General features: G+C 39.6%; 1 protein-coding gene and 1 long non-coding RNA gene across 3 annotated transcripts in view; one reads left to right on the plus strand and one right to left on the minus strand.

The window, feature by feature from the left end:
• Nucleotides 1-4,773: 4,773 nt before the first annotated feature.
• LOC113671362 (uncharacterized) lies at nucleotides 4,774-6,223 on the minus strand. The gene has a single exon (XM_089188037.1). The coding sequence runs from the start codon at nucleotides 6,155-6,157 to the stop codon at nucleotides 5,399-5,401; it is 759 nt and encodes a 252-aa protein (XP_089044163.1). The 5' UTR covers nucleotides 6,158-6,223; the 3' UTR covers nucleotides 4,774-5,398.
• Nucleotides 6,224-13,937: 7,714 nt separating this feature from the next.
• Nucleotides 13,938-15,982, plus strand: part of LOC149037364 (uncharacterized) — a 2,108-nt gene continuing 63 nt past the window's right edge. The window contains exons 1-3 of one of the 2 annotated variants that reach the window (XR_016181258.1): nucleotides 13,938-15,025; nucleotides 15,565-15,597; nucleotides 15,861-15,982. The exon at nucleotides 15,861-15,982 is cut by the window's right edge and continues 63 nt beyond it. This is a non-coding gene — a long non-coding RNA (uncharacterized LOC149037364). The remainder of the gene's footprint in view (nucleotides 15,026-15,564; nucleotides 15,598-15,860) is intronic. The other variant, XR_016181257.1, reaches the window with a different exon arrangement.

A 15,982-nucleotide genomic window follows, 5' to 3' on the forward strand; every position in this document is an offset into this window, starting at 1 on the left:
CCAATGATATCATCCGAACACAAACCGGTCATTAAGAAAATAGAGTCACGCGATATGTGCAATAAAGCATGGCGTGCGCTGGGGCGATGGATGACCGAGAAGGACTGGTACTCAGTTCTTAATACTGAGTCTTGTGAAGACGAGTTCAGGCTGTTGATGATGGAACTTACTTCTGCTATTGATTCCTTCCTTCCACGAAAATAGTTAAGAAACACCCAACTGACCGTCCCTGGATCTCTAAAAAACTGAAATCTTGGATTCGTAAAAGGCAATCTGCATTTCCCAGACATGGAAAGGACTCTTCGAATTACAAATTTTGGAGGAACAAGGTCCAGGGCGAGGTCAAAAAAGCTAAAAATCACTACTATCACGATAAAGTTGCTCAAGTGGAATCCACTAATTCCAGTAAGTGGTGAAGGCAAATAAACTTACTCACAGGCCAAGACATTCAGCAGGAGTGGTACCATCAGTTTCTTGGGGATACCGTGAATACCAAATTACATGCAAATAAGACTAATGATTTTTTTGTAAGTCTTACAGACTATTTTATACCTTTGACCCCTGATTCTTCCCCAAGCCTGGTAGCACAGGAACTTTTTGTTTCCAACGAGGAAGTGTTCCGATCCCTGTCGTCGCTTAATGTTGCAAAAGCTGTAGGACCCGACAACATCACAAATGAACTGCTTAAAGACTTTGTGCACGAGTCAGCTCCCGTCATTTGAAACATCTACAACCAGTCTCTTAGGGAGGGATACATCCCATCACTTCTAAAATCTTCCATCGTCACCCCAATCCCGAAGGTAAACCCACCAAGAGAAATAAAGAGCGATCTCCGCCCGATATCGCTCACGTGTACGTTGGCAAAAGTCATTGAGGGATTTACGTGCAATAGACTACTGCCTCAATTAAATGGAAAAACCGACCGCGACAGTTTGCGCGTAGAGGCCACTCGACAACAGATGCTCTTGTATTCATGTTACAAGCCATTTACGAGGCAGTAGATTGTGCTGATCTAGGAGCCTGGGTCTTCTTCGCTGACTTCTCGAAAGGCTTTGATCTAATTGACCATAACATCTTAATGACTGAGTTGCCAAAACTAGAGGTTGATCCCGCGCTCATCAGTTGGATTGCGGCGTTCCTAACAGACAGACAGCAGGCTGTAAGAATAGGTGCAACACTATCAGATTGGAAATTCCTCAAGGGAGGTGTGCCTCAGGGAACTAAACTAGGAGTGATACTTTTCACAATAATGACAAACAACCTTTTAGCTGATTGGCATTTGAGAGTCAAGTTTGTGGATGACACGTCTGCCACAGAAATACTACCTAGGAGTTCCATTAGTCGGCTCAATTCGATTGTATCTGACATTCACAAATTCTCTATGGATCACAACATGAGATTAAAGCCTATTAAATGTAAAGAGATGTTAATTAACTTTATGTTATATCCTAACTTTACTCTCAGACCATTAGTTGTTGGTAACAACTGTATAGAACGTGTATCGACTTGCAAGATTCTAGGAGAATTTATCGATAGCGACCTTAAGTGGAATAGTCATGTTGACTTCATATATAAAAAAGCTTGCAAGAAGCTTTACTCTCTACGTATTCTACGTCGAGCCGGCGTTGACCAAGCAAGCATGTTAAAGATATATACAAGCTCTGCTAGATCTCTTCTGGAGTACGCCGTGCCGGTGTGGCAATCCATTCCTGGTTACCTGTCTGACAAAATTGAATCCATACAGAAAAGGGCGCTGAAGATAATTTTCCCGTCTGCTGATAGCTACTCAGATGCCCTCGATTTAGCACGGATGAAGACTCTTGCGTATAGAAGAGATAATATTTGTAAAGAGTATATGTACAAAATGAAGGACTTAAACCACCCTCGTCATCCTCTTCTACCAATATACCTAGACAATACCTACCCCTACACCCTAAGGCACAAATCAGATCAGCGGTACTTTTACAGGAACGTTACTACGAACGAAGCGCACCGAAGTTTTTTTTACTTTTAAGTATTTTTAAGTGTTTTTAACAAATTTGATGCATGTTCTGGTGTGGTGTGTATAATTTGTACTTAAGAAATACAGAAATATAAATGGTTGTTCTTATTAAGTTTTCATTGTATTATAACTTGTTAATTCAGTAAGTTACTGCAAGAGAGTTTAATAAACTGTTCTTATGATTATTGGAACTGGCATTGGATGGTGGGGTTACGTCCATTATTCGAATTTTATAAACAGGTTTTATACAGGTTTTATACGAATCCCATACTGATCCTTCTATTCTTCAGCAAGTTTAAAATATCGTCAAAATTCGAAGTCTTTTGGTCTATTGCGCACGCGCGATTCGGAATTTCTGGCTATGTAATTTAATAAATTGGACGCGGTTAGCTAGTTTCCAAATTCTCATATATGGCATTGATGGTGATGGGGGGGGGGGGGGGGGAAGGGAGGGGGACGAGGAGAAAGTCCATAACATTTTACGAAAGAAGGTCATGAGATGCCACGATATCACACTCTAGAACAAGGCAAACAAACTGGCCTATGGAGCAACAAACTGACCAGACCAAGTGATGCAAAATTAGTATTTTGTTTTGTTTTTTTTTTTCGGCACGACTTTTGAAGAAGCGTCCTTATGCGGTCGATAAGATGCGCCGTTGCACCGTAGCCTACGTGTAGCCATACCATCTTCTTCCCCCCCCCCCCCCCACCCAAAGTAAAACGGAAGAGAGGGAACGTCTACGAAAACTTAACACTAGGCTGATACTACTTTGCAAAACGAAACGAAGAACGAAACGAAACTAAACTAAAGGAAATACGCAGATGTGTTTCCTAATAGGGTAAGGATAACTCCCAAAAGGGTTTTGGAGTAGTTGTCAATTGATAAGAAGGATTTTTAGTCATTTCGCTGAATAGTAATTCAGGAAGAGTTACTATTTTGCGAAATCGACTATTTTTTTTTTTCTGCGGTGACAATGTGACCTCTTTCATGTCACAAAAATGCATTTAAACATTACAAGTTAGTTCAGAACCAAACATTTCGGCCTCCTCTTATTTCTTAAACCGTATTAAAAAATATTTCGAAAAATGGTAATTTTAGGAGAGACACTGTCTTAAGAAATAGACTATCTTCACCCAACAATAATGACTTTCTTTTCGGGTCATAAAAATACGTTTAAACTTTAAATTATAGTATATACCCATAGATCTTGGTCACCTCCTATTTCACCATCCATATTTCCATATACTATCCATATAATTTCACAGAGTAGTGATTTTAAATCAATTACTATTTTGCGAAATGGACTATAATCACTGAGCGGTAACGATGAAGCCATTCTCTTGTCGCACAACAGCTTTGGTAATTTACTAGTGTGAAATATTTCAATTTATTTTCGTGACATGAAAAATGTCACATGGTCACCGGAGGGTAAAAAATGGACGATTTTGTTAAATATATTAAATAAATTAAAATCCCCCTTAAAGACTAAGGTTTACTTCAAAATCCTCCTTAACGGCTAGCGTTTACCCCAAAATCCTTGTAAAAGTTATCTTTAAATTTTAGATAATATACTTCATTATTCTTTTAGTTTCGCCTGATTTTGTTTCGTTTCGTTTCGCAAAATAAAATTTCATTGGCGCACAGGCGACCCAAGCTCCTAAACCTTTCAGCTGAATTGTGATTTTTATTTATTTTTCAAGAAAGTTTGGACTGAAATTTCCAGTTGACTTATCTTCGCCACGTTTTCCAGTCCAACTGATGGTGGATCTCGTCCATGGCCCAATCGCTCAATTCATCGTCTATTTCCACAGAAATTCGCAAAAACCACAAAATAATCGCAAAAGACCACGACTTATCCACCGGTTAGCATTATCCGGCTCGAAGGACCAGAAAGAATTATAGCGCAAAATGCTTCCACCACAAAGTTAAGTACTGTATTTTACAACTCAATCATTTATTTTTTTTTCAACCACGAGGTCTCGTAAAATCACAAGACTTTGACGTTTCTGATTCAATGGCACGTAATGCGACAAGTCGACTACGTCTCGTGTTTCTCCTTACGCTTCTTTCGCGATCTAGCCGCTTCCTGCGTACTTTGAAACAGAACAGAGCATGTTCAAGGCTTTTGTATTTGTTAAATCAACGTCAACACATCCAGCTCTATTGAGATTATGGTAATTACATCACGTGAGCCTCATGGCTATGGTTTGAAAACATCACAGTTTTCCTTCCATTTTACTTCTCTGATACGAGCGAACTTGCAATTGCCAAGACTTCTTTCTTCACTGCCAACCTAACTTAGTCAAAACAATCTGCTTCTACCACGTGGTTTGGGTCCCACATCGCCCAACTTGGATTTTAATTTCAAATAGTGTCTGCATCTGTCAATATGATGAAGATGTCCGCCACATATAAGGTCCTTTTAGACTAAATATGGCAGGACAACATCGGGATTTAATCGGTTTCTTTTAGCTAATTAATGTCTCCTTCATCAGGTCTCATCGTAGAAAAGCTTCCGCGACAAATGCATGATTAGGTTTAGCACTGCAATCAAAGATGTAGCACTATGCATATGTTTTACACCTGGTTGGTCTCGACAGATCTCGTTAGTTTTGATGAAAGTAAATCGCCCAAACACCAACTTCTCAACAAATCGTTCAGATAAAATTTCTGTCACGTTTACGAGCACAAAGAAAATTTTCTGAATATCCGAAGTAAAACTCACTTGCGAACCGGTCACCTGCATATCAAACTGAACCTTACACACGGCAGCTGATTAACAACAATTTATTATTCAAAAAACATTGCTACAACACGCAAAGCTAAATAATGCTCAACATCGACATAGCATATGCTGTCGGTCGAAAGATCTGCTGAAGATTCGATGAGCTAAAAGTAGAATACTATACAAAGGTAGCAGCTCAAATATTGTAACAATAGCCTGAGATTGACTGTTATACGACACGATCGACATTTGCCATTTTGAAAATGTCATAGGGGGAAATAGATTATGAACTGTCGATGGAAACATAGACTGGGTTAAATACAGTCAGATTGGTTCAATATGGCAATTACATTTCTCAGAATACAATATTCAATCTGGGAAAGTGATGCGAATGGCCCGACTCACCTTTCTCCGACAAAACTCCTTTCCACAAGGAAACTGTGTCTACTTTTTGTTTTTCTTTGTGTGACGAAAGCAAAATGGAAGATTAAATTTGCATACGTACAGCGTACAGGTCATCCTATACTTAATATGTACTCCTTAAAATGTTGAAACTATCCCTTAAAAAAAATTCTGACATAACATTCAGTAACTTGACTACGTTTACGTTTATGTAAGTGGAAATTAAACCGAAAGATATTTATTTCACCGAAACAGTTCTGTTGGGTGGTTACTTTTCGTAGAACTTGTTCGGTTGTCCAGAGTTTATTGCAGCCGGCATCGGCGCCGCTTGAGCTTGTCCCGGCTGTGGAGGATATTGGTTTGGTGGCGGTGGATAGCTCGAGTAAGGCGGAGGAGGCTGATTAAAGCCTTGAGGAGGCGGGTTGTAACCAGCTGGAGGAGGCTGTTCGGAGTACACCAACGGAGGAAGATCTACTCGTAGCGCCGTCTCGTGGGTGTGAGTTGCGATTATTTCTGGTCGTGGTGGTTGGTCGGTGACGACCACATTATCGGGTGTACGATAGTGGTAGTACGGGCAACAAGCACAGCAACAGCAGGATACGATGGAAATGATGATGGCGAAGAAGATAATCGTGCCGATAATGGCGCCTGCAATAGCTCCACCGCTCCAACCACAGTGTGAGGAACAAACTCCCCCACAACAAACCTCTCCAATGTCACAATGGTAGTCATACGTGCAGGAACAAGAAAACGAACTACTGATGCATTTGCTATTACAGCATTTCTCGCCAGTGTCACATTGGAAGTCGTGCGAACAGGAACAACTTGAGAAACTACTGATGCATTTGTTATCACAGCATTGTTCTTTCGTTCCACACTGGTAGTCGTGCGAACAGTGGAAACATCTCTGTCTACAGACTTTATCTGAACAACAGGACTCACTGAGGGAACAATCGCTACAGTAGTTAGCACTTCCCAAGGCAAAGATATGGACGAAAAGAAAGCATAAAAGTTTCTTTGAGGCCATTGTCCTTTTACAATTTCAAAGGTGTCCGTTCAATGTAAGATAATGATTTGATGAATAAGACGCGGTTGTCTGGTTTCCAAATTATCATATATGGCATTGATGGCGATGGGGCGCGGGGGAGGGGGGTGGAGGGAGGGTGGAGGGGGAAGGGAAAGTCCATTACATTTTACCAAAGAAGGTCTTGAGTTGCCACGGTATTACACTCTAGAACAGGGCAACAAACAGGCTGCACCGAACGATCCAAAAATTAGTATTTTTCTTGGTTTGCTTGTTTGTTTTCTTCGGCTTGACTTTTGAAGAAGCGAAATTAACATTTCGCTTACTCCTTATGCGATCGATAACCGTATCAAGATATATTTTGCAAAATAGTAATTTTAGGAGAGACACTATTTTATGGAATAGACTATCTTCACCTTATAATAATGTCGTTCTTTTCGGGTCACAAAAATACGTTTCAACTTTAAATTATAGTATATTCCCATACATCCTGGTCACCTCCGATTTCACTATCCATATAAAATCAATTTCACAAAGTAGTAACTTTAGAGCAATTACTATTTTGCATAATGGACTATTTTCACTGAGCGGAAATGATGAATTCATTCCCGTGTCGCATAACAGCTTTGGAAAGTTTCTAATATGAAATATTGAAATTTATTTTCGTGACATGAAAAATCTCGAATTGTGACCGCAGGGTGAAAATGGATGATTTTGTTAAATATAATGAGTAAATTAAAATCCTTCTTAACGACTAACGTTTACTTCAAAATCCTTGTGAAAGTTAACTTTAAATATTAGATAATGTACTGCATTATTCTGTTAGTTTCGCCTGGCTTCGTTCCGTTTCGTTGTGTATCGCAAAACAGAATAAGCCAAAGGTAATCGAGATTTACAACAACATTGAAGTGAATTCATTTCCATTAATCGGGTAAAGTTGCAATTTACTCTCTTTAAAACCTAGTCGTAGATCGTTGTTGTCTGAAAAGTTGACCATGAAAGCATTCTGTTCACCATCTTCTTCGTTAGTACATGAAAGAAAACTACCAACTCTAGCCAATCAGAATTCACAAAAGAATCGACAAAAGGGTTAACCAATAGGAAGTCAATTCATATTTTCTTGCAAAAGAGTGACGTCAAAGAACACAATTGGTGTCAGGTTTTTGTCGACGTTCCCTCCCTTCCGCTTCATCTTAAGGGGGGGTGGGGTAGGGTATAGCTACACGTAGGCTAAATGCACAGGTAAGGCCGTAAGATATATTTCACAAACTAAAATAAAAATACTAAAGTGAAATAATACGTCATCTATAATCGACTGAAACATTGAAATCCAATCACTCCAATGGATGGAGTTCCCTCAAAGATGCCAAGCCTCAATTTTGGTAGAAGGTCTAAACAAGACCGCAAAATAACTCTGTTGACGGTCGAATCAGCTTGCACTCCATCATTAGCCTGACTAAGGGTTTCCTGGTTACCAAACTTTACCTTCAAAGGCTGAACTTCTGAATCTTCTTTCGGAGTTACAGTGTATTCAGTCTTGTCACCGTTAACCAGTTAAGTCGGAACATTCTTGGCTCGAGCTCTTCTTCACCTTCGAAATCCTTAAGTCTTCCCTCCAGACTGTCGTGGCCACCTTCGTCGTTTTGTACGGCTTGAACTTCAGCTAAGTCGAACTGCTTGGGCTTCCAATGTCTCATTTCCTGCGCTTCTTCAGAGGTGGGACGTTGTTTCTCAAGTTCAAGTTCTGCTTCTAATCGCACTCGCTCAGCTTCTTCCTTAACTTTAAACACTTTTCGCTGTAACTCAGCTTGATTTTCAATTTCTCGCAATTTTCCTTTGATAGTACCTTTTGCCTTTTGACGTACGCTATTGCAGCGGCTGCTTTCGCTTTGAAAGCCAACGGATCCCTCCTACTCTTAAACGAAGCCTTCGAACTAAATACAAACGAGCCTTCACTCGCTCTCGCCTTCAAATGTTCTACTACTTCATCCAATGCTTCTGTAACTCTAACAAGATCTACATTGTACCATTCAAGTACTTTATCGTGCTCGGAGTCAGAAATAAACGACAGATATTAAACATTAAATTCTTCGGCTTGTTGTAAACAAGACTTTAATTCGGCCATAATACGACTGATTCGAGTTTTACTACTTGCCACACTGTTCTATCAAAGCTGCTAAACCTTTCAGCTGATCATAAATTGTGATCTTCTCCTACTTTTCAAGAAAGTTTGGACTGAAATTTCAGGTTGACTTACCTTCGGCACGTTTTCCAGTCCAACTGATGGCGGATCTCGTCGATCGCCCCAATTACTCAATTTTTCGTCCATTTCCACAGAAATTCGCAAAGAACACAAAATAATCGCCGACTTATCCACCGCTTAGCGTTATCCGGCTCGAAGGACTAGAAAGAATTGTCGAGTAAAATGCTTCCACCACAAAGATAATTACTGTATTTCACAACTCAACCATCTATTACTTTTTGTAACCACGAGGTCTCGTAAAATCACATGACACAAAGCGTGCAAACGAGATAAAATGAAATATATATATATCGATGTTCAGTTGCTACAAGCCGACAACGTCTCGTGTTTCTCCCTACGCTTCTTTCGTGCTCAAGCCGAATCCTGCATGCTTTGAAACAGAATAGAGCACAGTCAAGACTTTTTATTCGAGCTCCTATAGGAACCTCTAAGAAAGCTCGAGTCTAAAAATGCAAGCCGTTCTTCGTCGTATTTGGTCGTCAAATGTATAGGTTTCGTACCAAAAGTTCCAGGCGTTCCTAGCGAAGACCCTAGAAACTGGGAATACAGCCATACAGAATGCCGCAGTGTTCTGTGAAGAAATCTCCGGAAAGAATAATGCCTCATACGTTCGTCTCACATACAAACGCACACACCATTCGTGGTAGGCCCACACTAAAAGATGTCGAGCGATTTTGGAACGAGTGAAAGTTGTCCAATACACCCAAACTGAGTCCGTTGGACAAAGGCTATGAACAACCAGACAGAAAGTATAGAGTTGCGGACTGGGTGGAAATACATGTCGGCAAACGGCCGGACTCCATCGGATCCGATGGAGACGGGTTGCTGTGGCAAGAGGCTATCGGACTCGCCGCGTGTCAGTTCGCGAGAGACTTAGAAAATGTACGGCAAAGTAGAGTAGAGGAGGAAGTGGAAAATGTGGGTAAACGGACTCCATCGGATCCGATGGAGACGGGTTGTCGTGTCAAGAGGCCATCGGACTCGCCGCGTGTCATTTCGCAAGAGATTTAGAAAATATACAGCAAAGTTGAGTGGTGAAAGGGGTGAAAATGTCAGCAAACGGACTCCATCGGATCCGATGATGCCTTCTCTGTGCATGGTTACGTTTGGCACGTACAGATGAAGGTTTCTGTAGGCAGCCCAGTCGTCGGTGTGTACTTCTGACCCAGGCAGGAGGACCCTTTGCAGAACATTGGACAATTCTCGGTGGTCTCTTTTTTACACAACTTAGAAGTAGCCGCGACTATGACTGTGTTCCGAAGAGATCACGCCAAATACCTACACTTTATCACTGGCCCTGCGCCCTCTTTGATACTATAACGAGTAAATGTTTTAAATTGGAGATTGAGAGTTGCCCCTATGTTCATCAAAAGAAAGTTTAATTTTTATCTAATATTTGTGACATCAAGCACCTTCCTGGCAGATAAACCCAGTCCTCTTAGCAGATTTAATGGCGGGTACTGTGCCAAGTGTTGGGAGTTGCTCGACGCTATTTGACCATTTTATAAGTCGAATAAGAATTTCGCATGTGCCTCAAGGTCGAGCACAGTTTTAATCTTTGTAAATAATTTTTGAAAGCCTAGTTTATTCATTTATGTGCCCGAACATTGTTTGATTTCCTTTTAAAGTTGCCCAGAAGTTCAAAGGAGTTTTTGGTCAATCCAACCATGAACGATACTCTAGAGCGCAACTCGCACTGACCCCACAGGTAGATTACAATTAAGAGTTTTTCTAAAGGAATACTGGGAAAGTCGGCTAAAAAAGTGCCTTCTCTTAAAGACTTCTTGCCTCTAAACCCTCTGCATCTCCTCGAAAAAAAAAGCAGTGGTGTAACTCGGGTAGAATTCTGGTTTATAATTATCACTTTTTTTAAAACTATATTAGTTTAATAGTAGTATGTCAGTAATATAGAGTGGATAATTTTAAAAATAGTCTTTGTGTTGGAACTGTCAAGTCTTACCGCGCATAGCCATCTACGGGATTTGGATTTCTCTCTGCTAATTCCATTCCTCTATTACATGGCACATATCTCAGAGGGCTAGCTATTAAGTTCTGCCGCTGCAGCCAAGTTATCACATTGAGGACTATACCATCAGTGAGCATGTTAATGTCCATGAGATTCATCTTGATATGCTATTCAAATGCTTGGTTGGCTTCATTTATACTTATACTACGACTACTACGACTACTACGACTACTGCAACAACTGCTACTACAGTGTGGAAACGAGATGCGAAGGTGCGTGTCATTAAGTGGGGCCCCTTGTTCTGTCGCATTTTGTACTAAAATTTTCGTACTTGTTAAAGGGCTTTTTTCAATAGCTGTCAGCAAAAAAAAAATTCTCCCGTAAAAACAAATTCAAATTTTATGAACCATGGACAGTGAGCAATATCCGAATTTTAAGAAAGCCTGTCAGGAAGATTGAAAGTAGGCGACATTGTGGAAATACTTGCCGATGCCGAAGAAAGGGCATCAAAATAAAAACTAAATGGGCGATAAGACTAATTCAGGGTAACAGAGTCTATTTTATTTTAGAATTCATTACATTAAAAACAACAACAACAAAGTGAAAAAAACAACAGGAACACAAATAACACAGCAATGATCAATCACGTTACGTGTGAGTGATTTTTCGAAAACTTTTGCGTATTAGCTGCGTAAAAATTACCGACAACCTTATTGATAATAGAAATGACGTCAACAAGATTCAAGCTGCGCCTCGTTGCTTAACTTAGGTTTGGAACGTTGAGGAAGTCATTTCTATGATCATTGTAAAGTTATAGATAATGAAAAACTCTGCTGAATTTGTTAACTCGCACTTTGTAATAACATTTGTCGCACCTTGTATTTGAAAAGCTGTGAATATGAACACGATCTTTACCGTAATGAACACTGAGTGGGTATGCTAATTTTTGGAACGGGTGTGTTTAATTTTTAGGAGGTGGGGTTCGATTCCCAACGTACTTGGTGTCTAGTGACCCTCTGGATTATGGTGAACCCAACCCTAGGGGATAGCACTCCCAGCCATGAGTTGGAACAGACTAGTTGTCCGGCGGGCATTGCACGACCCTCACGGGAGCCCGGCCGTTGGCCTTAAACATGAAAAAGAAACTAGCTGAGCAGTAGCAAAAATAAGGCCTGAAAAATTCATGCTGGTACGGGATTTGAACTCATTACCTGTGCGATACCGGTGCAGTGCTCTACCGGTGTCACAGAGATCATGGGTTCAAATCCCGAACAGGCCTTATTTTTTCTGGCCTTATTTTCACTACTTCTGAGGTAGTGTTCACTACTGCGAAGGTCGCTTTCATATTTACGTCTTTATCCGCAGTTCACCTATATGATTTTCATACATTCACATTCAAAGCTCTCGCACTTTTGTTTGTAATGTGAATGGTCGGAGGGAGAGTAGAGCCAACTGAATAACCATCATCCCTGTCAATAACGACAATAATAATGATAATAATAATAATAATAATAATATTAATATTAGACCATAACAAATATAACGATGATACTAATTATCGCCAAGAACTTTTTGTCCTTGCTTCTCACTCTTTGTTCATCTCGAGGCTCGGCCTACTGCCATCGAAAATTCGTAATGCAAAATGCTTGCCTGCGACTGAGATCACATACGAATGTCTAAGGCGGGTTTGACAACGATTACGAGATCTATATTCATGTTTTCAGCAAAATACTACAAAAATACCAATGAAAATATATTCGTCGCCCTTTCAGAGCAATAAAAAGGCACAGGTATCACTATCAGACGTAACTGAGCTCTTTCCAAATTGAAATTAAATTAAGAGACTTTACAAAGCCTTAGATGACAGTAACTTATATTTGCGACGGGCCATTTTCGCAAAAACTCATTGTATAGTGCTGATGACAAGGGCGTAACGCTCGAAACGTCAGTTTACAAACTCTTTACGGTGGCCAATTTACGTTATCAACTCCGTTAATCAAACCAAATTACCTTAATATTTCCCTCAACGACGAGGTTGAGGCGTTCCCGGTGCAAAATCTTCCTTGGAAAGTACAATTGTTTACTCCATCAATGCGGACGACCTTGAGACAAAAAGAAAATAGTGTCCATATCCAGCGTTCAGCAAAATTTAATTCCGTATCGAACGAGTATGTAATGGTAATTATCTGCTATCCGTATGATCGGGTTATCCTTAACAGTAGGGTTTCCTCGAAGCGAGAGTTTACTGTATGCACAACAAAATTTATTGAGATATTGTTGATAACACGCGTACGAGCAACGAAGAACCTAATTTCGTGTGATGACCAACCCTCATGGAGAAGTATGATGACCATCTGGAGGACTTTTGTTTCATTCATATCTTAGGTAGTTAGTAAGAATCATGTCGTGGATCAGGATTAACTGTCACAAACCGTGTACATTATGACCAAAGATATGACTATTTAAGTCTCGCTGATAGCGTTCCAGTGCATTTCGTTTCGAAAAATCAGTTTCTTTCATGAAGAATTTTTTAATACTTTTCTTTAATTGATAAACTATAGCACTTCCCGAGCTTAAATTATTATAGTAAAAATTTGTTTAACCAGGCTAAACGTTTCGTCTGACAATGGCAGACTTCATCAGCAGGTTTTTACAGTAAAGTCGAGTAATTAAGTTTGCTTAAGTCGAAATAATAAATAAATTGTCTATTTTCGTTTTTCATCCATAGTGTGAAGAAAGCGTAAAGTATTTGCAAGGCGTGACAGAGGAGTTCCACGTGCGTTCATGAATTGGAAGTTACATGCATGGGTACCTGATGTGTTTAGGTGTCACAGATTTAGTATCAAATCTTTGCTACAATTATCGTTATTAAATATTGACAAGGATGGTGGTTGTCCTTGGGGCCACTTGTAGGCCTGTCCCAATTAAGCTTGGCGACTTTTGAGCTACTTTTGGCGTTAGAGCACCTTTTGCGGTCTTGGTGACCTACAGAACTTGTTAAGCACGAAAAAATCAATGGTTTCATAGAAAACTCCGATTTATGCGAATTTCTTGAATTTTCATCGACCTTTAGAACACATAACCTGTCACTTGGCAACGTCTCGCCGACCTATAACGACCCTTGTCTAACGGTCCTTGTAACGGATAATCAGCTAGCCGTTAGACTTCTCAGTTTTCTTTTCGTTGTCTTATTTTTAAGAAAAATACAGAAGGAGGCCGGACTTTTAGCGTACGAACTATAGGAAATTGGAACAAGCTGTCTTTTGACATAAAGAAAGCGATAAATGTTAAAAAGAAATTGTATACGAATTTAATCGCTGAGAAAATAGAGATAGGAAATTTTGAATATCTTTTAAATAGTTGAGTAGCCTTTTATATCGATTCTCCAAAATAACTTGTTCTAGATACCTAATATGTTTTTAAATAGTTTAGATTTTAAAATAAGATTCTAGATAGTTTTTCAAAACTATATTTGCTTGCTTGTTACATTGTGTCTATGAATAATTTTTATCCTTCTATAATGACAGTGTAGAAATATTTTAATATTAATTTTTATTTTATGTTTGAGAGAGGGCCTATATGGCGATAGAACTGTAACGTGTTTACCCTCTTTAGATAAGGGCGTTACCTTACCTATCCAAAAATTTCGACCTCATATTTGCGAGCAACTTACCTATTTTTCTTGACCGATGTTAGAAGTTGTTGTGAAGGGCCAAAAATGAAGCTTTATGTAAACGTTTATATAAAAATATCAAGAAATTTATGTAGCAACAATTTCAATTTTTGCTAATTTTTTGGCAACTTTTTGGCATTCCGAAGATCAACTTTCCAGCATTTTACGATGCCATCCGATCATCTGTTAAGTTTAGTTACAAAGTGCTACAAGCCATTTTATTACAAAGTGCGATGGTCTGTTATTACAAAGGGCAACAGCTTTCTTTATTACAAGGTACGACAAGTAATATTACAAAGTGCGACAGGTTTAGCAAAGTGCTACGCTGAGAAAAAATGGAATCGTTCAGGAAACGACTAAAGGTGATGTTCGCACTGCCAGCGCCCACATGTAATTCCGGTAGATCCAGATAGCTGTGAAAGCGAGAAAGTATGAGCAGTTATGAACTGTCGGTTGTTAAATGTCATGTCATTAACATGTGACTATATTCGAAAGGTTTCGGCTCTCTATATTGTTTCATTTCTTTCGAGCGGTTTATGCTGATCACTTACTCAAGAAGCACTGTCGACGAGCGGGACAAAACGATCAAGAAATATGAAACGTTCTTTCCGCGTATTGCTACGATTCTGTGATCTTCTAAGAGTACCACGTCCCAATATCCAGCGGGTGTTAGAAAGTACTGGACGAGTCAAAGAACTGGAATTTCCCAACAATTCCAGTACAGCTAATCTTCAGGATATTGTACTAACTACTTTCAGCCAGCATCTAAATAGAAGGCAAGTGTCGAGGTAATGCCGACAAATAGTTAAGTTTTGGCTTAAAAATATAATCCCAATAAACAAATGTTGATTAACCGTTTTTTCTTTACTTTTAGTTTGCACTTTTATCGAACTGTGAGTGGTTCGAAAATGTAGACCCTGAAGTCTATGTTTAAAAGCTGCTGTATGGTGTTCATGCGATTAGATCGAGGTAAGATTATTCTAAACAAAACAGGGCAGGTCAGTACCTTTAGCAGTAAAAAGGCTCCGGGAAAAAGACATTTGCATAACGGTAAGACATATCCACGCTGCAATAGCAGCCCCGATATCCTGGAACCATTTTTTCAATCACGATTTTCCAAAAGTAAAGTGAGGTGTAGATATAGTTCAACCAGTGAAAGAATGACAAGCGAGTACCACACGAGCCACAATGTGCGAGTAGCGAGGGCATTGGCCCGAGATGGAATCAAATTTTTACTGTTTGGTGCGTGGTACATGTGGCGAATAGGTCTTCTGATGGCAGCGTAGAAAATTCGGTTTCAAAGTGTATTCAGAGATATCTGTCTTTTCACGGGATTTGATAACAACAATGTCTAGTTGAATTACGGTTACGAATATCTGCCTCATTCAATGAGACATTTGTTTTAAATTATGATAAGATCTATGAGTCATGTTGTGCCGAAACGGCACTTAGCTCAACTACATCATTCAGTGTCTTTTTGACTTAATAACGTCTTATGTTTTTTTCAGACACGACGAATCGAGATCAAGGTGGTGCAGTAGGTGATTATTAATGAAAATATCAACATCATGTTTCAGCATCGAAGGTTTTTCCTGGACGATCGAGCACCCGCCATTTACCGATAATTGGAGAACATTCCTAGGCAAAGACGTGATTGGCACTAATCAGTTAGCTTACGAAAGGGTGTAGATTTATTATCAGTAATTTCAGCTTCTATGGAAAGATGATCTTGAGTAATCTAGAATACTCTCCTAGAGAATGACTTTATTTTAACCTGATCTCGCTTTTGTTTCATGCTTAACAGGGCAATCAACATCAGGAATTGGAGCATCGGGAGGCAATGAAGTTGTGATCATCTCTCCAAGACCAGGTACGTTGGATTGGTTCAAAGCTTATCGGATAGTTAGAAATGAAACTTGATTAGAT

Source organism: Pocillopora damicornis, chromosome 11 (assembly GCF_964200805.1).
Source record: "Pocillopora damicornis chromosome 11, jaPocDami1.2, whole genome shotgun sequence".
Classification (NCBI taxonomy): Eukaryota; Metazoa; Cnidaria; class Anthozoa; order Scleractinia; family Pocilloporidae; genus Pocillopora; species Pocillopora damicornis.

Bases quoted from the DNA above. Each gene is read 5' to 3' on its own strand.
- LOC113671362 (XM_089188037.1), bottom strand. From the start codon at position 6,157: ATGGCCTCAAAGAAACTTTTATGCTTTCTTTTCGTCCATATCTTTGCC.